The sequence below is a fragment of the Crinia signifera genome, chromosome 9 (genome assembly GCF_055691185.1).
Source record: "Crinia signifera chromosome 9, ASM5569118v1, whole genome shotgun sequence".
NCBI classification, from domain to species: Eukaryota; Metazoa; Chordata; class Amphibia; order Anura; family Myobatrachidae; genus Crinia; species Crinia signifera.
The window spans coordinates 151,111,556-151,135,269 of record NC_139225.1 but is presented as its reverse complement, the minus strand read 5'-3'; the positions used below and the strand labels follow the sequence as shown (position 1 = coordinate 151,135,269).

The 23,714-nt window shown below is 49.3% G+C and overlaps 1 protein-coding gene across 3 annotated transcripts; it reads right to left on the bottom strand.

The window, feature by feature from the left end:
* Nucleotides 1-1,934: 1,934 nt before the first annotated feature.
* On the bottom strand, nt 1,935-23,708 carry LOC146036334 (uncharacterized). 3 transcript variants are annotated; one of them, XM_083160286.1, is made up of 10 exons: nt 23,362-23,708; nt 20,241-20,427; nt 18,691-18,780; nt 17,341-17,448; nt 17,071-17,184; nt 13,459-13,569; nt 6,657-6,767; nt 4,937-5,146; nt 3,228-3,390; nt 1,935-3,053 (listed from the first exon to the last, which is right to left on the bottom strand). In XM_083160286.1, exons 2-10 carry the CDS (start codon nt 20,272-20,274, stop codon nt 2,459-2,461), a joined length of 1,536 nt encoding a protein of 511 aa, XP_083016412.1. In that variant the 5' UTR covers nt 20,275-20,427; nt 23,362-23,708; the 3' UTR covers nt 1,935-2,458. The 3 variants fall into 3 exon arrangements, with proteins under 3 accessions (XP_083016412.1, XP_083016411.1, XP_083016413.1); XM_083160285.1 differs by having other exon boundaries at nt 17,047-17,184; nt 23,362-23,706; XM_083160287.1 differs by lacking the exon at nt 20,241-20,427 and having other exon boundaries at nt 17,047-17,184; nt 23,362-23,706.
* Nucleotides 23,709-23,714: the final 6 nt, after the last annotated feature.

The following is a 23,714-nucleotide window of genomic DNA, read 5'->3' as shown; positions in this document are numbered from 1 at the left end:
GGTTATCAGTGACGTGTCGATGAGCATTGTGGCATAAGTTTTCCTCTTTAGCCTGAGACGGAAAACTTGCAATTGGATGACCAATGAAATGGCTCACCGCACCCATCACCACCAACTGAACTGACCCCATGAGGCCTAAGGAAGTGATGGATATAAACCTAGCACGGCCCATAATGCCAGTGACATTCTATGGAATACAAAAGTAGGAGGCAGACTAAGCATGTAGTCTTGTGGTTTGCAAAGACTGTTGTCACTTACTGCCAAGCGCTTAGTTGAAACTTTGAAGAAAAAAGGTAATTTTAAAGCTTCAATTGCTGGTACTTTGGCCCTTATTCAGATCTGATCGCAGTAAAAATTTGTTCTCAAAATGGGCAAAACCATGTGCACTGCAGGTGGGGCAGATGTAACATGTGAAGAGAGAGTTAAATTTGGGTGGGGTGTGTTCAAACCGAAATCTAAATTGTAGTGTAAAAATAACACAGCCAGTATTTACCCTGCACAGAAACAATATAACTCCCCCAAATCTAACTCTCTCTGCACATGTTACATCTGCCCCCCTGCAGTGCACGTGGTTTTGCCCATGTTGAGAACAAATTTGTACTGCGATCAGATCTGAATAAGGGCCTTTGTGTAAAGCAATAAGGCGTTCAGTATAAATCCTGTAATTGTGTGCGGATGGGAGGTCTGTTGTATGTACAAACCGCTTCTTGTCTGCACAAGCTCTCTGGTGATTTCACATTACAGCTGGTGCCACACTCTACGGCATGTGAGTTCCCAGAGGCACCACAATGATGACTTCCAGCGGGGGAGATTTTCCACAATGGGCCCTATTCTGGTTGGTTCGGCCGGATGCATATTTGCGGACTGAAACCGAGTGTTCTTAGCCCCGCCTTCCGTACGGATCGCTCACACCGTCCGAATGCGGTGAGATGCCAACCGAACAGACCGCAAGTGGATTTTCCATGTGAACACCTCCTCCATCTGTGGGAATCTCCCCCATCGAATGCTGGACCGAGTGGTCAGACAGCTCCGAGTGCTCCAGACCACTCTGGCATTTCTCCGTGCAAACGCAGGGATATAGGCGGGCAGCTGGCATCCGGCTATGTCAGCTGTCTGCCCCCACACGTGCGTCATGGCTAGATTATCATACGTATGCCCAGCGTTTTCATGGGAACGCCCATGAAACGCGGGGCGTACGCATATGGTAATGAGCCCAAACAGCACTTCACGCCCCTCTCCACCCCCTGCTCGGATGGCTCCATATGATCATTTTCTGCCCGGACCTCACTCCGTGTTCGGATGTGTGAGGCGTTCGCACATGCACAGATACGTCTCTGCACATGCGCTAATACCAACCATCGGCCATCCGTACGCATTCGGAGCCATCCGACTCAACCAGAATAAGGCCCAATGTGAGCAGCAGTGCGGATTATTACCTGTATGACCACTCCTGGATTACCCATGGGTGTCTCGCAGTTGGGGAGAGAAAGCGGCTTAGCTAGGGGCAACCAGGGCTGGCGCAGTGCTCTATGATGACAGGGGCACTAGAAGCAAAGCACTGCCCTAGAAGGGATACATACAGATGATCGGAGGTCAGGATGCATCAGAATACAGACGCTGGCATCCCAAAGAAGGGAATTCCAACAGGGGTCAGGTAAGAATACTTACACCCATACCCACCTCCTAAACCAAATCACCCCTAACACGGGAGCTGGCCATACAAACACAGATTTATCTGTTCAATCTATCTGGTGTGAACGAAGACCCGGAAATATATGGGAGAAAATGACAATCAAAAAATTGCTCCCAAACACTGGAAAACAGACAGTGGTTTACAGCGTTTGATAGCAAATTTTCAATGCTATTTTCTGCCATATATTTCCAGGATTTTGTACCCACCAGATTGGACAGATAAATCTGTGTGTGTGTGTGTGTGTGTATGGCCTGCTCCTTTCTGGGTGCCTAACCCTTCCTTCTTTCCTTCCTGCTGATATCGTTGCGTGACCTCACTGGGACTACCGCCGAACATGCAGTTGCTGACGACATAGTCATATTGACTGCACGTTCAGACGACAGGTGTATCGTTAATGACCCCTGGGGGCGCGCATCGTTAACGATATAGTGGTACAAACTAAACAATATGCATGCCAAATATATCCTTATCATGCATATCAGTAGTCAAGATAGCATAGTGTGTACAGGGCTGTATGTCCAGCGGAGTGATCTCACGTTATTGTCACACAAATAAAGATTCGGCATTTGTTTTCTTTTTACTTTAACCCCATCCTCCGCCGTACAGAGAGATGTGGGCACATTTGTGGGTGTTACACAGTATCGGCTGGACCATAACATCCCTGCGGAGTGACCAACCAGTTATGTGAGGACAATATAAATAACATCATAAAAAAATATGATATATCGATATAAAATATACATTTCCAACACAACAATTCATTTCCTACAAATCAAAGTAGTACGATGAGTCTCTGTGACTTTGTGGGGAGGGGGCTATGGAGGATGAGGAGGAGGACGGGGATGAGTAAGGCTGCTGACCATGCACAAACTCTGGTTCGTGCCCCTGGGAGGGTGTGAATGGAGTCTGTTCTAATGACGGCTGTTGTCGTGGAATGTGGGCGGAGTTGACACTTTTCCATGCGGATGTTTTTGACGCCGGCTGTGCCGCTCCCATGAACTTTTTCACCACATGCATCATGCTCAGCTGCATGTCTATTTTCCTGTGTTCGGGAACTTTTTTGACAAAAGGCAGCAGGCTCCTCAGGAAGATCTCGTCCGGATCTGACTTTTCCTCCGTCTTCTTTCTAAGAGTGTTCATGACGTTTAACAGGTGTTTTTCCCACTCGGATTCGGATGTATTTGCAGTTTTCTTCTTATTCCTTTTTGGCGCCGCCGGAGTTGGAGCTGGTGCGGATGCAGGAAGAGGCGGTGGCGGAGGTGGTGGAGGCAGAGGAGGTGGCGCCAGCGGTGTTGGTTGGGTGGGGTTGGCTACTTGTTCTACATCGATTGGCTGTAAAATTTCTACCGGCTCCTTAAAGCTGTAAGAAAACCGGGAATGAGTTAGTGGCCCAACACTAAAGACTATGTGGACAAATTACTTTTCACTTATTAAAAACCATGTTATTTTTGCAGCGAGCCTCGTTAACTGAACCTGCCAGTAACTGAACCAAACCATATAATTTAACAGTTACATAAAAATGTGCGTCACTCACTCTCGCAGCTTCATGGTGGGTTCCAAGAACAGAAGACCGTCATAGTGGACGTATTTCCTCCTCCGATTGGTCGGAATGCCACTTCTCTCCAGTTTCTTCTGTAACGTGAGTTCCCTACGGAAGCAGTCTTTCAGCGAGCGCCAACGTGTCTGGATTTCTTTGGCTGTAGATTTCACATATAAGAAATTAATATAGTAGTAAATATAAACACACCCGCTACACCCAATCACACGCCAGCGATGGACAGAGTCCATTTACAGTAAGCAAAATAACCACCTGGAAACAAGGAGAGATGGGGAAAAACATGCAAAGCGTATAATAAAAGGGTCACAAGAGAATACTACAGTAATACTTGCAAATCAACCGTGTTGACAGATCTAGTACCAGGTAGATCAGAGTACAGGGGTTGGGCATACAATGTAACCTTATTATCTATGGTATACAATTATCCTCTGCTATCACCGTTTATAGTTGCTGCATGTATTGTTAGATAAAATGATGCGCATAAACCTCCGATCAAGGGGTTCTGTCATATCGGTATGCACGCCTAGTAGTTGATCATATATATTTGTAAATAACAAGTAGCTTATACACAGCACAACCTGTAGGCGACAGTTAGTGGTCAACTAACTCTAAATAATGTCAATAAACTTTACAATTAAACCCTTTCTCATACAGATTAAGACTGATCCTGCTTTGGCAGCAAAGCAAAATAAAAAAGGAATTTTGTATCTGGAACAATCCATGTTGCAGTATAATGTGGACAAATACATTTCAGTCAATAATTAGAAAATGATTCCTGCATGCAGAGTAAATACGGGCTGCTTTTGCCTGTAGCCCAAAAATACTGAACGGCTTCATTATTAGGCCGGGTACACATAAAAGCAATGGCCGGGACAGATTCCCTTTGTCCCCGACCCTTTGAGATTATCTGTACACACTGGACCTTATTCTGGTTCACTCGCAAAGGCAAATTCCTTTTCAAATGGACAAAACCATGTGCACTGCAGGTGGGGCAGATGTAACATGTGCAGAGAGAGTTAGGTTTGGGTGAGTTATATTGTTTCTGTGCAGGGTAAATACTGGCTGCTTTATTTGTACACTGCAATATAGATCTCACTTTGAAGTAAAACCCCAGCCAAATCTAATTCTTTCTGCACATGTTACATCTGCCCCACCTGCAGTGCCCATTCTCCCAATGTCTTCTCATTTGCTGCGAAGCCCGGCCAATCAGGAGGTGCGGTGTGGGACTTTTCTCCAGTTACCATCCACATAGACTCCCATGGTAAACGGTGCCGGCGGCAGCAGAACGAAGCACCTGGACGAACCAACTGGGTGTCTAAATGCACAGGTGTCGACACGGACACAACCCCCCCCCGGGGAAAACCCATGTAACCCTTTTCAAGTGTTGACCTTTTGTTGTGGACCTATTGATTGCCTAGACGTTGTCTGTGAGCTCATCCACACCCTATACCAGGGATGGGGAGCCTTCGGCCCTCCAGCTGTTGTTGAACTACATATCCCAGCATGCCCTGGTACAGTTTTGCTATTTGACCATGCTAAAACTGTTGCAGGGCATGCTGGGATGTGTAGTTCAACAACAGCTGGAGGGCCGAAGGTTCCCCATCCCCGGCCTACACCATTATAGATGTGAATATGTATCATAGGAATGGAAATCTAGGTCTTGTATACAAATGATGACGCCTTACCTTTGATATTCTTCTCCTTTTCGCCGCACAGCTCCCACTCTGGGACCACCACCGAACAGATCTCCTCCCAGGCTTTCCTCTTCTTGTAGCGATCGGCGTAGGAAGGCACTTTGGGGTCATACAGCTCCGGCCGTTCGCGCACCATGTGAATCAACTGATCGATGTCGATAACCATTTTGGAAGACATCCGGTGAACCCTCCCGTATTTTCCTTTTCCGTTGCAGCAGGAAAGGGAAGCGGCATCATCAGATCGGGATTCAATTAAACGTGAATCGCATACAGCGGCATTCCTACGTTATCAATGCAATTTTGTTTCTGTGGCCGGTTTCAATGAGCTCAGCAGAATGCAGGTTGTGCGGTAAATGGCTTATACGGCACCTGCCACTGAAATTACATTGAAAAGTTGCTGGCATAATTGTCACGGTCCTACCTGTCACTTGCTATAATATCCAGTGGCTTCAGGCCTAACTTGTCACGATTGTGTAACAGATTGGATTGACAGAATAGATGAGAATATAACCCAGGATGCACCTGTGTTATCCATTTACATTGATCCTACAACATCACCACCCCAGGGGCAAACGCAGGATTTTCAGAAGGGGGTTTCCAGAGAGGGACAGAGCAAAGCACAGAGATGGGCACTTAGGTGACCCAGTATATGCCGGGACAGCTAAAGTATTATAGATAGACCAAATGTATATAAATTATAATAATAATAATAATAATAATAATATACATAATTTGATTGTATTTATCTCTCTAGTAGGGGATCTAGTGTTACTAGCGACCACCTATATCTAGCGCAAATTCTTAGTGATATTGTTTTGTTGTGATATATATATTACACACATAACAGCAGTGTAGACCCCTGGGCATAGCAATGTATCGGGGCCCCTACTGATCCTCCAGCGGTAGGGATGGGGGGTGCTATGAGCGGAAGCTTTGATGTCCCGCAGGTGGTAGGGGGTATTATATCATCCGCTCAGCATGTAGGGCCTGGATCAGTAATTTCCACTAATTACCCCTTTACTGCACAGATGGTGGGAGATGGGGTGGGAGAAGGGGGCATTGGGCTGAATGAAGGCGTCCCAATACATAACTTCCAGGGTGGTAGAGGATGTTTAATACGCAGAGGAGGGGTGTATAGTGGAGTGGGCTTATTATTCATAATTATCTGGTGGGAGGACAGCTTGCTTGACTGCAGATATCTCCAGTTCCCGGAAGTAGATTTCTTAGCTTTTAATGGAATTAAAAACTAGAGAACCACACCAACCAAATGGTATTAGGGACTAGGGGATCAGAGTTCAGGAGGCAGAGCAATCTGCCAACGAGTATATAAAACTACATACCAGGTGTGTGGAGCTGGAGCAGTAACCAGCTGCTAGAAGGCTGATATCTCTGGTTCTGGGCATAGTAGATACTAGTGTCCATCAAAGGGGGAGAGTCCCAGCTTCTGGAATATATGCTCAGAAAAACTCTAAGTCAGACAGAACCTGAAATATCTGACTTGGAACAGCAATTAACAGGCTTGGATGGGGACCACTGGTTTGAAGTCAGATATCTCCGGTTCCCCAGGGCCGATTTTTTAAATTCTTGTACCCATGGAAAGAGGGGACCCTCAGCTTTCAGTCTAGGTCCCTTAGATTCCTGGGGGGGTTATGGGTACTCAGAACCCCCCCCCCCTGCATGCGCTACTGCACCCTAATGAAGACTTACTCACCGGAACTGGTGTGGGGACGAATCATTTTCATTGCATGAGGCTGGAAATCCATCCCATAACAGCCTTCCTCCCCCTCCTCTTCCTCCTCTTTAACCTTCACTAGAACATAATCTAGAAGAAACATGTTTGCACATCAGCTTTAGAACCTCTTACATGCAACAGCGTCAGGCCAGAAAAGGGGATTTTTGTCCTTACCTGGAAAATCCTTATTTCTGAATCCTTTGGTGGACACTGGGACAGTGGGAAGGGGGCGGAGCCATGGCGACAGGCACCAAGTAGCTAACACTTTAGTGGTGCAGCCCAGGCCCCTCCTTCCCCACACTCCATCCTAGGTCAGTTTAGACTACCACCGGACTTAGGAGCACAGGAAAGGAGAGAATGAAAGAAAGAAAAAGAGAGATCTTGTATTACCATGAACAAGAGCATTCCCTAAAACCAACCCATCAGCCGATCAGGGGCGTCTGGGCGGGCGCCCAGTGTCCACCAAAGGATTCAGAAATAAGGATTTTCCAGGTAAGGACAAAAATCCCCTTATTTCCTTCATGCCATTGGTGGCCACTGGGACAGTGGGACGTCCCACCGCTGTCCCCTCACGGGAGGGAACGCTCCTGAGCTGCAGAAAGAACGCCACGGCCGAACGCAGAGTCGACCTCGGTGAAAGTATCAAACCTGTAGTGGCGTATAAAAGTGTGCATGGAAGACCATGTGGCTGCGCGGCACAGCTGCTCTGCGGAGACTCCTGAAGCCGCAGCCCACGATGATCCTACCGAGCGAGTGGAATGGGCCGTGAGCCCTGCTGGCGCCGGCCTATTCGCCAGGAGGTATGCCTGCTGAACCGTAAGCCGCAACCACCTGGCAATGGACTGTTTAGATGCGGGCCAACCCCGCTTCTGATGATCATAAAGAACAAACAAAGCTTCTGTTCGTCTAATCTCCCTGGTCCTATCCACATAGATGCGAAGGGCCCGAACCACATCAAGAGCCCCTCCACTTCTTGAATCCTGGAAAGCAGGAACCACGATTTCCTGGTTTACGTGAAACCTGGATACCACTTTTGGCAGGTAACCCAACCTGGTACGGAGGACTGCCCGATCTTGGTGGAAAACCAAAAACGGTGGCTTACAAGATAAAGGCGGTCAAATCCGAGACCCGCCTAGCTGACGCAATTGCCAGAAGGAAACACACCTTCCATGAAAGCCAACGCAACTCCACTGACTCCAGAGGCTCAAACGGAGCCACCTGAAGAGCTCTCAGAACCAAAGGCAGATCCCACGGGACTACGGGACTCCGAAAGGGAGGAGTCACGTGCATGACCCCCTGGAGGAAAGTGCGAACCTCCGGTCTTGTCGCAATGCGCCTCTGAAACAGAACCGAGAGCGCCGAGACCTGAACCTTCAAAGTGGAATGTTGAAGGCCCAAATCCACTCCCGACTGCAAGAAGGCCAAAACCTTGGGCAACAAGAACCTCCTTGGATTCTTCTCGTGCTCTTCACACCAGCGAAAGAAAGAACTCCAGATCCTGTAGTAGACTCTTGCTGAAGATGGCTTCCTGGCCGCTATCATGGTTCTTATCACAGAATCTGAGAACCCCCTGTCTCTTAAGATCTCCCTCTCAAGAGCCAAGCCGTCAAACCGAGACGAGCTAGGTTGGGATGTTGACAGGGTCCCTGAGACAGAAGGTCTGGCCGGAGAGGTAACCGCCACTGAGGTTCCTCCGCCATGAGCCGGAGATCGGCATACCAGGCCCTGCGTGGCCAGTTTGGGGCCACCAGGATTACCCTTACCCGTTCCCGCTTGAGTCTTCTTAGGAACCGAGGAAGAAGAGCCACCGACGGGAAGGCGTACACCAGATCGAACGGCCAAGGTGCCGACAGAGCGTCGACCAGAAATGCGCCTGGATCCCGAGTCCTGGACCCGTAGCAAGGCAACTTGTGATTCCACCGGGATGCCAGGAGGTCTATCTGAGGCCTTCCCCAACGAAGGGTTAGAGAGTGAAACACCTCTGGATGAAGAGACCATTCTCCGGAGTGGATCTCTTGGCGGCTCAGAAAGTCTGCTTCCCAGTTTTCGACGCCGGGAATGTACACTGCCGACAATGCCAAGAGGTGACGTTCTGCCCAACGAAGAATTGGCTGTACCTCCAGAAAAGCTGCTCTGCTCCGAGTTCCCCCCTGGTGATTGATGTACGCCACCGCCGTGGCGTTGTCTGTCTGTACCTTGACTGCCCGAGAGCAAATCAGGGGGGCCGCCTGGAGAAGGGCTAAGTAGATCGCCCTGAGCTCTAGAATATTGATCGGCAACCCCGACTCCTGGTGGGACCAAACTCCCTGGTAGGATCGGTCCTCCACCACCGCTCCCCAGCCCCTGAGGCTGGCATCTGTCGTCAAGAGTACCCAGTCGGAGACTAGGAAGGGCCGTCCCATGGACAGGTGACGTGGCTTGAGCCACCAGAGCAACGATAGTCGAACCTCCTGAGAGAGTACTACCTCCTGCCTCTTCAGAGCCTGTGGTGAACGGTTCCAATACTTGAGGATCTGGTGTTGCAACGGACGAGAGTGAAATTGGGCAAATTCCACCATCTCGAAGCACGAGACCATCTTGCCCAAAATCTTCATGCATAGATGAAGAGAGACTCTCCTGTGCTTGAGAAACCCTCGTAAGAGGGCCTGCAAAGCCAGCCGCTTCTTGTCTGGAAGATAGACCCTCTGGGCCTGGGAATCCAGACGCGCTCCCAGATGTATCATCTCCTGGGAGGGTTCCAGGCTGGACTTGCGCCAGTTCACTAGCCAACCGTGAGCCTGGAGCAGGTCCAGCGTAATGCCTAGATGTTGCAGGAGTAGTTCTCTGGACCGTCCCAGAATCAGAAGGTCGTCCAGATAAGGCAGAATCTGCACTCCCTGGAGGTGAAAGAAGGCTGCCATAACTCCCATCACCTTCGTAAAGACTCTTGGTGCTGTAGATATTCCGAAGGGTAGAGCCCGAAATTGGACATGAAGATCCTTGGTTGCAAACCTGAGGTACTTGCGGTGATCCGGATGTATCGGAACATGCAGGTATGCATCTCTGATGTCCAGAGATACCATGAAATCCCCCGGCTCCATTGCCTGTATAATGGACCGGAGGGACTCCATGCGAAACCGCGGAATGTTTAAGTAACAATTGAGATCCTTGAGATTCAGGATTGGTCGGAATGAACCATCCGGCTTCCCGATCAGGAATAAATTGGAGTAATAGCCGTGGCCCCTCTGCTGAGGAGGAACCATTTCTATCACCTGAGACTGGAGAAGAGTCTGAACGGAGGCGTTGAGAGCCTCCGCCTTCAGAGGACAGGCCGGGCGCCCCGTGATAAAGAATCGGGTCGGCGGACGCCTGTTGAAGGAGAGATAGTATCCTTCCGACACTATACTCAAAATCCAATCGTCCGATGTCGTCTCCCTCCATCTGTTGGCAAAATGGAGGAGGCGAGCCCCTACCGGCAGGGAGTCGACCTGAGGGGTCCCTGAGTCATTGGGAGGCCTTCTCCGGGGCCTTAGGAGGCTGACGTTTGCCAGACTGGGACTGTCTGCTCTTACCAAACGACTCCCTCCTGGGAGGACGGCTTCTTGTTGAAGATTGTCCCCTCGGCTTTCCCTGCGGCCGAAAGGAACGAAAGGACTGCTTCGGCTTAGAGGGTGCCGACGGGAGGAAGGCTGTCTTGGAAGTGGCTACCGTAGTCACAATCTTGTCCAGCTCCGGACCGAAAAGCATATCGCCCACAAAAGGAAGGGCCTCCAGGGCCTTTTTGGACTCTGCATCCGCATTCCAAGTGCGGAGCCACAAGGCTCTTCTGGCTGCAACCGAAGACGCCGAGATCCTAGAGGCTAACGTAGCCGTGTCCAGGGCCGCCTCGCCCAAGTACATGGAGGCTTCTCTGATATGTTCCACCAGAGAAAGCAGCTCCGACCTGCGTATGCCTGACGTAATGTTCTCCGTCAACATATCTGCCCATTTGCCTACCGCCCTAGCCACCCAGGCCGAGGCCAAAGCTGGCCTATTAAGCGTACCCGCATGAGTAAAGATAGATTTAAAGACATGTTCCATCTTTCTATCCGTGGGGTCCTTTAGAGCCGCCACAGTGGGAATAGGCAATGTAGTAGCCTTTACCAGCCGGGCTATGTGGGAATTCTGGCTCCTGTATGTTTAAGCAAGAGCGGACCGCCTTCACCAGCGCATCTACCCTGGACTGAGTCATAACCTCGTCCTGGGATGTAGCCTCCTCGTCAGGGTCGTCCGGGTCATCCAGGTCAACAGGGTCATCTGTGTCCGCCTGGTCGTCCCCTGAAGTATCCGTCCCCGTAGAGTCAGCTCTCTGGGTGCGGGCTCTGGGGTTCTTGCGCTTGCTAGCGGCACCTAGCAGGTTCTGTAGAGAGGAAGAAACCTGAACCAGTCCCTGCACTGAGGAAGAAAGGCCCTGTACCCAAACAGGCTCAGGCGCCAGCGTCAGCAACTGAGGCTGGGACTGCGTGAGCGGAGCCGGTTGAGCTGGTGGAAGAGTCGCCTGTGAAGGCTGACTCAGCACTGGTGGGGGCTGAGGGTGTGAACGGGAAGCGGCTAGCTGTTCAGCAAGGTCCCTCATGCCTGCCGTCAGGGCCTGCGCCCAACCCGGTTCCCCGGAATGGGATGCCTGTGACGGGGCCGAATCCACAGAGTCCCCACCATTACAGCGTGTACACACACACCCCCATGGTCTGTCGAGGTGGAAGAAAAATTCTCCTTGCACCTAACACACTTAAAGGCCCTCAGGGCAGGAGCGTCCCCTGACCGCGAGGGTCCTGTGGACTTTGAGCCTGACTTAGAAGTCATGGCTATGCTCTATCGCACTTCAATACAAGACAGAGTGAATAGAGAGATTTGCACAGAAAAACCCCTATATAGAGAGGGGTGTGAAAACACAGCACTGAACACCTCAAGGGTGCAGTGTCAATGTAGTACAACCTGACCCGTCTGGAGACCGGGGAAGGAAGGGTGCCACAGTGTCCACACAAAAGCTGCTTTCCTGTTGCTCCTCTGCACCGATGCGTGACAGAGTCAAGCCTCCATTAGAACAGGACGCTGGCAGTCCCCGGCGGGAACTCATATAGAGGCTCCCTGCCGGGGATTGGGCGGGGAGGAGGTGAGGGACCTCCCCCCCCTCCTGGAACCTTGCCAGGGCTGAGAAAAATATGGCGGCCCCCACCGCTACAACAATAGCCCTGGTGGTCTAGTGGCCTCGGTTTCCCCTGTGGGGACCGAGTGTCACCGCCAGGAAACCGCCGGGAGCGCACCCACCCCCGGCGGCTACGTGCGCTGGGTTCCCTCCCTCCGGCATCTACTATCCGGACGCCGCTGCGAGACAGAGCGTCTCGCGGTCACCGTTGCGGGACAGAGTCAAGCTTCCATCGGGAAGCGTCTCTGTCTCGCGTCTCCCCCAGCCGCGATACCGCTGCGTGCTGTGGGGAGGGAGGGGGGAAGTGCGGCTTACCTGCTCCGTGGCGCACGGTCCCTCTGTGCTGGGACCCAGCCTGCAGGTCCGTGGCAGTTCACGACGAGCTGGCTCCGGAGCAGGTGAGCAGCCTGGGTGGTCCACCCGGCTTGCTCACCGCAAGTGTAGAAAAAAAAAAAAAAAAAACTTTTTTTAAAAAACGCTGCAGAAAACTGCAGCAGCTACTAAAAACGTGCCTGTGCTCCTAGGCACCAAGAAAAAACTGACCTAGGATGGAGTGTGGGGAAGGAGGGGCCTGGGCTGCACCACTAAAGTGTTAGCTACTTGGTGCCTGTCGCCATGGCTCCGCCCCCTTCCCACTGTCCCAGTGGCCACCAATGGCATGAAGGAAATATACATACACTTATATGAACATAGTGTAGCCGCAATGTACAATGAGGCTTATTGTACCGGACCTCTCATTCACCTTCCCATAGTCCTTCAGTGGAGACAGGTATGACCAATCCCATCAAACCGTCCACTAGATAGCATTCTGAGCGCATGACTGACTGATCCTCCTAGTGGCAGTGTCCAGCCACATGGGTTATGTACAGGAGGATACGGGTGCGTTAACGCGGAGGTTTCCAAGTCTTCAGCCGGCTGTAACACATTCAGAACCCAACCAAGACAAGAAAGGCAAACACTGCGAGAGGAGAGATCCAGGTCCTTTCTAATACTAACCACATGGGGCAGACATGAGTCTCTAGCCACAGCAGGAATATATTGTATGTAGCAGGCTCTGTCCGTGGTTCTGAAATCAGCAGAACCACATTTCACACTTCACAGGCTGCCATATGCATGGTCGTGAAGTCCAAAGTGCAAAAACTTACATGGAGGATAGTGCGTATCTCTGGGGAACTTAACTCACTCAGGGGTAGATTTATTAAGCTCGGTGAAGTGATAAAGTGTCTGGTTTTTATCACCGTCCAATCAGCTCCTACCTGTGAAGTTACAGGTTGCTGTTTAAGAGTTAAGAAAACAGTTGATATAAATAAGAAGAGTCAATGCCTGGGATGTGATTGTTTGGGAAGTTATTGTTTAATAGTCAAGTAGTATAGCACTTTAAAGATAATAATGCAGCCACTAGGGGCACTGTTCCACTGTAGTCTATGGCATACTGTTCTATATATGGGATTTGTGATGGGCAAACATGAAGCAAGGCAGCTCCTACTCACAGAGAGAAGTGCAGAGAACCGCAGAATTGGACATTCATACATTACATACACAATGCAGTGACTGTGGGCAGAGATGGGTCATTTTATGAATACCCATTAGCATGTCCGTAACCATTCGTCGTGTTACCTGGGCTAGCATCCGGCGAGCTGTACCTCTCCTCAAAGTGATGATCGCCCATTACATACGTTCGGCCGTCTTCTTCAATCTTCACCATGATCTCTGGATTTATACTATGCCCTACGTAAAGCAGAAATGACATTATATACTTTAGGCGTATAGACATAATAATGTTGCTAGAAAGTGCTTTCTCCAAGCACAGCAAGCAATAAACAGAACGGCGACAGCTGTGTGATCGGTATACCCCAATATACGGGGCAGTACGGATGGTGTAATGGTTATAGTATTACTGCCTCGCAGCGCTGAGGTCATGGGTTCTATCCCCACCATGTGTTATATATACGGGGCAGTACAGATGGTGTAATGGTTACATTACTGCCTCACAGCACTGAGGTCATGGGTTCTATCCCCACCATGTGTTATATATACGGGGCAGTACAGATGGTGTAATGGTTACATTACTGCCTCACAGCACTGAGGTCATGGGTTCTATTCCCACCACGTGTTATATATACGGGGCAGTACGGATGGTGTAATGGTTACATTACTGCCTCACAGCACTGAGGTCATGGGTTCTATCCCCACCATGTGTTATATATACGGGGCAGTATGGATGGTGTAATGGTTACATTACTGCCTCACAGCGCTGAGGTCATGGGTTCTATCCCCACCATGTGTTATATATACGGGGCAGTACGGATGGTGTAATGGTTACATTACTGCCTCACAGTACTGAGGTCATGGGTTCTATTCCCACCATGTGTTATATATACGGGCAGTACGGACGGTGTAATGGTTAGCATTACTGCCTCACAGCGCTGAGGTCATGGGTTCTATCCCCACCATGTGTTATATAAAGGGGACAGTACGAATGGTGTAATGGTTAGCATTACTGCCTCACAGCACTGAGGTCATGGGTTCTTTCCCCACCATGTGTTATATATACGGGGCAGTACGGACGGTGTAATGGTTACATTACTGCCTCACAGAGCTGAGGTCATGGGTTCTATCACCACCATGTGTTATATATACGGGCAGTACGGATGGTGCATTACTGCGTCACAGCACTGAGGTCATGGGTTCTATTCCCACCATGTGTTATATATACGGGGCAGTACGGATGGTGTAATGGATAATTCTATGAATACCCATTACTGCCTCACAGCACTGAGGTCATGGGTTCTATTCCCACCATGTGTTATATATACGGGGCAGTACGGATGGTGTAATGGATAATTCTATGAATACCCATTACTGCCTCACAGCACTGAGGTCATTGGTTCTATTCCCACCTTGTGTTATATATACAGGGCAGTACGGACGGTGTAATGGTTACATTACTACGTCACAGCGCTGAGGTCATGGGTTCTATCCCCACCAGGTGTTATATATATGGGGCAGTACGGACGGTGTAATGGTTACATTACTGCCTCACAGCACTGAGGTCATGGGTTCTATTCCCACCATGTGTTATATATACGGGGCAGTACGGATGGTGTAATGGTTAGCATTACTGCCTCACAGCGCTGAAGTCATGGGTTCTATTCCCACCATGTGTTATATATACGGGGCAGTACGGATGGTGTAATGGTTACATTACTGCCTCACAGCGCTGAGGTCGTGGGTTCTATCTCCACCATGTGTTATATATACGGGGCAGTACTGATGGTGTAATGGTTAGCATTACTGCGTCACAGCACTGAGGTCATGGGTTCTATCCCCACCATGTGTTATATATACGGGGCAGTACGGATGGTGTAATGGTTAGCATTACTGCCTCACAGCGCTGAGGTCATGGGTTCTATCCCCACCATGTGTCATATATACGGGGCAGTACGGATGGTGTAATGGTTAGCATTACTGCCTCACAGCGCTGAGGTCATGGGTTCTATCCCCACCATGTGTTATATATACGGGCAGTACGGATGGTGTAATGGTTAGCATTACTGCCTCACAGCACTGAGGTCATAGGTTCTATCCCCACCAAGTGTTATCTATACGGGGCAGTACGGATGGTGTAATGGTTACATTACTGCCTCACAGCGCTGATGTCATGGGTTCTATCCCCATCATGTGTTATATATACGGGCAGTACGGATGGTGTAATGGTTAGCATTACTGCCTCACAGCACTGAGGTCATAGGTTCTATCCCCACCAAGTGTTATCTATACGGGGCAGTACGGATGGTGTAATGGTTATAGCATTACTGCCTCACAGCACTGAGGTCATGGGTTCTATCCCCACCATGGCCCTAACTGTGCGGAGTTTGTATATTCTCCCGGTGCTTGCATGGGTTTACTCCAGGTACTCCGGTTTCCTCCCACAATCCAAAAATATACAGGTAGGTTAATTGGCTTCCAAAAAAAATTAACCCTAGTTTGTCTGTGTGCGCGTGTACATGTGGTAGGGAATATAGATTGTAAGCTCCAATGGGGCAGGGGCTGATGTGAGTGTACAAATATTCTCTGTAAAGCGCTGCGGAATTTGCATGCGCTATATAAGAAACTGTTAATAAATAAATATACAAAGTACATTTACATACACACTGCCATTGGACAACACGTATTAACATTCAATTTTACACGGATCGGTTTAACACATTGTAATCAATATAGGTATTATGTAAGACGTCACCATACAGATATAAAGGCACAGTACTAATCAGCTTACATCTGGAGGACAGAGAAAGGTTCTAATTAGCTGACACGTAATTATAGAAATACACCAATTAGTGACATCTGGATGGTATATTAAGGCATTAGATGACTTCTGGATAGTATAGAATGGTATTAGTCAGTTGAGGGGCTTATGGGAATTTTGGCGAGAGTGCCGTATTTTTTAAAGCGGAAATAATTAACGTGTAAATAACTGCTGCTTTAAAATCATGGTCATACTCGCGGGAGTACTTTTATTTACAAATGAAACATCAAACGGCATGTTCCATCAGTAAGAAATATTATCTATCAGATATTGAAATTAATTTGTTATACCCCTTTCAGACAGAAGCCCCGGCTCTGACCCAGGATACTGCCACTGGGACCTGGGTTATTCCTGGTCATCGCTGTTCATACAGTACGCTTAGCGATTACGTCATCTACTGAGCCTGCCAATCAGCAGCCTTTTAGGCATTACCCGGGTCTGACCCAGAAATAACCCTGGTAGTGGAACCGGACTAGACTTGGGATGTGCAACCTTTCACACTGATCCAGGACCTGGGTGCCTGCAATAAAGTGGGTTCTCATCTCAGTGTGAAAGGGGTATTCCTTTCCTTCCCCATGATCTGTATTGCTGCACATATCTAATGAGAGAGTACAGATCAGAATGCGTGTGACCGAGATCAGATGAATGGGAAGCCTGCATGGTGTACATGGATATAATAATAATAATATTTATATAGCTCTCTTTCTCCAATAGGACTCAAGGTGCTTAACAGATAGAATGAATGTAATACAGTACAGGAACAATGAAGTACAGAAAATCATTCCATAAACAATACGTAAGGGAATGAAGGAAATGCTTGAGTAAACAGGAAAGTCTTGAGGCTGTTTTTGAAGGATTCAAGAGCGAATTTCCATATACTATTCCTCTGCGTTTACCTGCGGATGATTTCCAGTAGTCACCTGTAATGGTCTCAGGACTTTCCTCCTCCTCATACATCTCGTCATTCCTCATATGTGACTCTTCCTCGTCTTCCTCAGTCTTTATCACTACATCAGGAGTCACCATTGCGTAACCTGCAAATGATACACATAAGGGGATTTATCCTGCGGCACAAGAGAGTGTAGAAGAGTAACGTACGGATCAGATATCCACCAATCCCCGATCACCGTCACCCTGTATAACATACACACACACACACACATACACATACACACACACATACACATTACCTGTGCTGCTTTCAGGGAGACTCTCACTATCCTCTGACTGCAGGTCACCCGCCATAAACATCTCTTCTTCATGTTCCCGTTTAGCCTCAGACTTCATACCGGCATATCCTATGCGGACAAGGGAATTAAGAACCCAACTTATTAATGTGTAGTTGTGTAATGTGTCATGTTTGTGTAGTTGTGTAATGTGTCATCGTTGTGTAATGTGTCATCGTTATACTGTTTCTGACACTAAGATGTAAAACCATATCAATCATTTGGAGAGGATCTGTAAGGGCCAGGCGGCCTTGTGTGACTGCGACAGAACAACGGGTCCCCAGAATCCGTGACTGTCAGATGTGTCTACAGATACCCTGTGTATATGGGTGAAGGAGCCGTCACCAGTAGTGTATATAGGGGTGCAGGGTTTTCTCATCTGTGTAACAACATGTCGCACACACTTTAGGGTTCATTCAGGTTGGCTCGCAAAGCACATTTGTTTTCCCATTTTTTTTAAAGCGGCAATCATTTACACTGAAAATACAGGTTGATTTTACAATGTAATTGATTGTTGCTTTAAAAAAATAATTCTCACACCCTCTTACATTTGACCCTTGGTTTGGACAAAACCGTGTGCACTGCAGGTGGGACAGATGTAACACGTGCAGAGAGAGTTAGATATGGGTGGGGTGTGTACTTCAAAATTATATCTATATTGCAGTGTAAAAATAAAGCATCCAGTATTTACCCTGCACAGAAACAATAAACCACCCAAATCTAACTCTCTCTGCACCTGTTACATCTTCCCCACCTGCAGTGCTGCACGGTTTTGTCCTTTATCAAACCAAATGTACTTCGTGTGCCAACCTGAATCACCCTTATTGTTCTGGCCCAGAAAATCACAGAGACTTTGTGACCGATCCCAGAGAGTGGAGCAAAAGATAAGGCTAAGGCAATGTGCGGGGCTGTCCTTGGCAGTGGGTGTCTGAGGGGCCACAGGTAATAACATTTATGGGAGGTTAGGCGTCATCCTTTACGAAAGTACTTACATTACAGTATATTTATATGCAAATGTGCATTAAAGTGACCTGTCCCACAGTGGATCCAATTATATTTGGTCCCTAGAGTGTTGCACATTCCCCCATTACTAATAATGTATCCGCTAGACCCCCTCAGTCTGACCAGGCGCGTTACAGGACACCAACATAACAACCTCCTAAGGGCACTGGTCAGTATGTAGCAGCGACTGGTCTGTATTACAGGCAGATGGGGGATCACATGGATTTGCTCCAGAGGCCACCACAGTATAATAATCACAGATTGAGGAATAATATGATGTAGGTATCCCAGCAGCATACAGCAATGTGCCACCTGCGTTACTGTCTGGGCTGCCGTCACTCTGATCGTACAGCTCTTCCTCCTCAATCTTCACCAGTACTCCCGGCTTCACCATCGTACATTCTGCCAACAGGAATACAGGAAAGTGTAAGTGACGCTGTCTGTATAATAACCAGTTACTATACATTATACCTCTCCTACATCACATTCCAGCCCGCCCCTACATTCTCCCCCACACAGTTACTATATGTATACATTATACCTCTCCTACATCACATTCCATGGCCCCCCTACATTCTCCCCCACAGAGTTACTATACGTATACATTATACCTCTCCTACGTCACATTCCATGCCCCCCCCCCTACATTCTCCCCACAGAGTTACTATACGTATACATTATACCTCTCCTACGTCACATTCCAGCCCCCCCCGTTACCCTACATTCTCCCCCACACAGTTACTATACGTATACATTATACCTCTCCCACGTCACATTCCATGCCCCCCCCCGTTACCCTACATTCTCCCCCACACAGTTACTATATGTATACATTATACCTCTCCTACGTCACATTCCATGCCCCCCCCTACATTCTCCCCCACACAGTTACTATACATATACATTATACCTCATCTACATCACATTCCATGCCCCCCCTACATTCTCCCCCACACAGTTACTATACATATACATTATACCTCATCTACGTCACATTCCATGCCCCATGCCCCCCCTACATTCTCCCCCACACAGTTACTATACGTATACATTATACCTCTCCTACAACACATTCCATGCCCCCCCCTTACCCTACATTCTCCCCCACACAGTTACTATACGTATACATTATACCTCTCCCACGTCACATTCCATGGCCCCCCCCTTACCCTAAATTCTCCCCCACACAGTTACTATACGTATACATTATACCTCTCCTACATCACATTCCATGCCCCCCCCTACATTCTCCCCCACACAGTTACTATACGTATACATTATACCTCTCCCACGTCACATTCCATGCCCCCCCCCTTACCCTACATTCTCCCCCACACAGTTACTATAAGTATACATTATACCTCTCCTACATCACATTCCAGCCCGCCCCTCCCCCCCCGTTACCCTACATTCTCCCCCACACAGTTACTATATGTATACATTATACCTCTCCCACGCCACATTCCATCCCCCCCCCCCGTTACCCTACATTCTCCCCCACACAGTTACTATACGTATACATTATACCTCTCCCACGTCACATTCCATGTCCCCCACCTGACCCTACATTCTCCCCCACACAGTTACTATACGTATACATTATACCTCTCCCACGTCACATTCCATGCCCCCCCTTACCCTACATTCTCCCCCACACAGTTACTATACGTATACATTATACCTCTCCTACGTCACATTCCATACCCCCCCCGTTACCCTACATTCTCCCCCACACAGTTACTATACGTATACATTATACCTCTCCTACGTCACATTCCATGCCCCCCCCCCCAGTTACCCTACATTCTCCCCCACACATGCCCATCCCTACTGGTGCTAGGAACAGAACAATGGGCCCATACCTAGAGACTTTAAGGAATGATAATGGTTCATCATCCCTCCCTCGAGCGCTCTCTTCCTCCCGTGTGCGCTCTCTTCCTCCCACGAGCGCTCTCTTCCTCCCGTGAGCGCTCCCTTCCTCCTGTGAGCAGGCAGACTTTACTTGGGGAGGGGCCAGACTGCAAATCCTTCATCAAACTCACTTTAGTCCTAAAAAACCCCAACAGAAATCCCCATTACACAGATTACACTCACAAGATAACGACCCCCCCCCCTTTCCCTGGAGCTTAGAACCCTGCACTGACCCCACCTAGAAGAGCATAATGCTGCTTTCACATCGCAAAATGAAGGATCGCACCGGGACATTGAAACGGGTCAGTCCCGGCACAAACCTTAATATTGGGATGTTCACATCCCCACAGCGAACCGGCAATAATGCCAGTTCATTGACGTCATCGGGGCGAAGCGGGGAGTCGGCGCGTCATCGTGGAGGAGGCAGCGCTTAGAGCTGGTGCTGCTCCAATCACTGCCTCCTTCATAGAGTGAACGGGAAACAGGTCGCTCAACCCGTTTAACCCGTTCACACCGCCAGCAACATGGCAACGAACAGGTAAGAGCTCTGTTTTCTTACCGGTTCTAATTGCCGCGTTGCTACCCGTTTTAGGGACATGGTAACCTCTTTCACATCGCAATGATTACCGGGTCAAAACAGCTTGTACCCAGTAATTAATTGCGATGTGAAAGGGGGATCAGAGGCACAAAAAGGGGAACACTTGAGTTGCTCCATTGAGTGCCATCTGGGAGGTGCCACTGAGTCGGGTGTCGGACGGGGTCCCGACAGGCATTTACCCAACATCAGTATCCCGACTGTCAAAACACCGACAGCCGGGTTCCGACATCCACCTGCCATTTTCCTCATGGGGGTCCACGACCCCCATAGAGGGAGAATAGAATAGGTGGCTCGAGCCACCGTGCCCGCAGCGTGGCGTGTGCAGCGGGCCCACAAGGGGCTTTGTTGCGCTCACCATGCTGTCTGAGTCCGGCCAGTCGGGATCCCGACATTGGGCTAGTGACTGTCGGGATCCCAACTGTCTGACCCCTAAGCCACACCCCACTGAGTCTGCCTATCAAGAAATTAGGGCTATGAGGAAGACGTCCTTGTTGTACTCAATGCAGGTGGTGGCTGTGGAATTTCTTTTGCCTAGGGTGCCGAGAAACACCGGCCCTATCAATAAAACAAGAGGTTATAGAGAGGGGCGGGCTTAGGTGTGTGTAGGTAGACAGTACATCCCCCACAGCATGTCACAGACCATTAGTTATATCCCTGCATGTCTTGGTCACACCTAGGGTTGCCACCTCTCCAGGACTTCCTGGATTCTCCCTGAATTGGTGGCAACCCTCCAGGATGTTTTTACAGCCTCCCGGATTCTGGGATGAAAGCCTCCACAGAGTATGCACACTGTCAGTGGGTTAGGGAGGGTGGTTCCAGTGGAGCGTGAGCTCCAGGTGCCAGAAAGGCCACAGGGCATGCACAGTGTGTCTTCAGCACTTGCGAGTTGCTGCCCGCCCCACAGCTCCCTCTACCTCCAGAAATATTTAAACTGGGCCGCGGGAGAGGAGAGGACGGTGGAGCACTGTGCAGCCAACAGCTTAGGATGCTGCAGCAGCGCTTCCTCCCAAACTGAGCCCCTGAGGAGAAATAAGCCGGCTGCTACTGTGTATCAGTCCCAGGGCAGAGGCGTCTGTGCTGTCAGCTGAGGAAATGGTGAGGCCAGTGTGGAGGGGGGATTTGTGTGTGTGGACGGTCAGTGTTTGGGGCAGATATGCATGTTAGAAAAGTGAGGGAGTGGGGGAGGTTGCTGTGAAGTTGTTGTCACTGGTGTCAGGGTGAGGGGAGGTATCACAAAAAGACAAAGTTGGGCTCGTCGCACTAGGTACTGATAATGTAAATATCGGAAGAGGCCCCCAGTATTTATTACACTTAAATCAGTGATATTGGCGGGGTGTGCTACCTTTTGACAAGAAATTTGAATACATCAAGGGGAGAAGGAAAGACTAGGCTTGTCGTTATTGTGGTGCACCGTAAACGGTGCACCACAATAACGACAAGCCTAGTCTTTCCTTCTCCCCTAGATGTATGAGGGGAGGTATCTCTGTGAAGGAGTTGTCAGTACGGGAAATGTGTTATTAATTGTAACAATAGGGACTACAATACATGTCTGTATTAGAGGCAACGCCCACTTTTCTGAAGCGGTCATGCCGGTTTTATAAAGCTACACCCACTTTTCCGGGAGCACATGCGCACATGAAAGTGGGAGGGTGGGGGGAATCTCCAGGATTCGAAGATGCCCGAGTCGGCAACCCTAGTCACACCCCATGTGGCACACAATAGGCCCGTTTGGACCTCAATCTGGCACTGAGATTATCACAATATTTTTATCTGGACCCCTAAAGGTGCGTACACATGTACAGATTTTTCTGTCTGATCTATCTGGTGGGAACAAAAACCTGGAAATGTATGGGAGCATATGACAATCAAAAAATTGTTCCTAAACACTTGAAAACAGACAGTGATCAGTCAGACAAATTGTTTAAATCATTCTGATATAACAAATTTATCAAAGCAGATATTTTTTTCTGTTTTCCTGCATTTCGTTTGAAATTTTTGATTGTCATTTGCTCCCATGCATTTCCAGGTTTTTGTTCCCACCAGATAGACCAGACAGACAAATCTGTACGTGTGTACGCACCTTCAGACCAGACCGCAAAGCACATTTATCCTCTAATGGACAAAACTATGCTGCGCTGCAGGTGACCCGTGCCTCCCTATACACATGTCAGTATTGGAAGGGAGATGACCTGTGCATGCCTATATATATGACACTATTAGAAGGGGTGACCTATGCCTCCCTATACACATGACAGTATTGGGAGGGGGCTGACCCATGCCTCCCTATACACATGACAGTATGAATATGGGCGTCTGGCACAGCAGCCAGGAGCCATGCAGGTTGGGGAGATGATGGCTACAATAGCAGGGGGGCGGGTCACTGCAGGGTGATGGTGATGCCCAGAGAGAGGTGTGTCAGCGACCCGACAACCATACTCCCCTTCACCCTCCCCGGATGACACATGACGTCTGACCTGGGCAGCTTCGGCTCTGGCCCCCGCCTGGGCTCCGGGGAGCGGCGCCCGTCTCTCAGGTAGCACCGCGGAGCAGCGGCTCACCTGCGGCAGATGCACGGGGGCGTGGTTGGCAGCGGCGGGCACTGATTGGCTGGGACGCCGGACTGTCAGACGAGGGACGTCTGGGAAGGCGAGTCCTCGCGTGACAGAACTCCAAGTGTCTCCTAGGGGAAGCCTGCGCCGGAGGGACTACATCTCCCAGCATACAGCGCGACGCAGTTCAGCAGCTGCAACCAATGGGAAGAGCCGGAGGGCTGATGTGTAGTCGGCACTGCAGCATGAAGGATGCGAAGGGCCTTGTGCAGACGGGC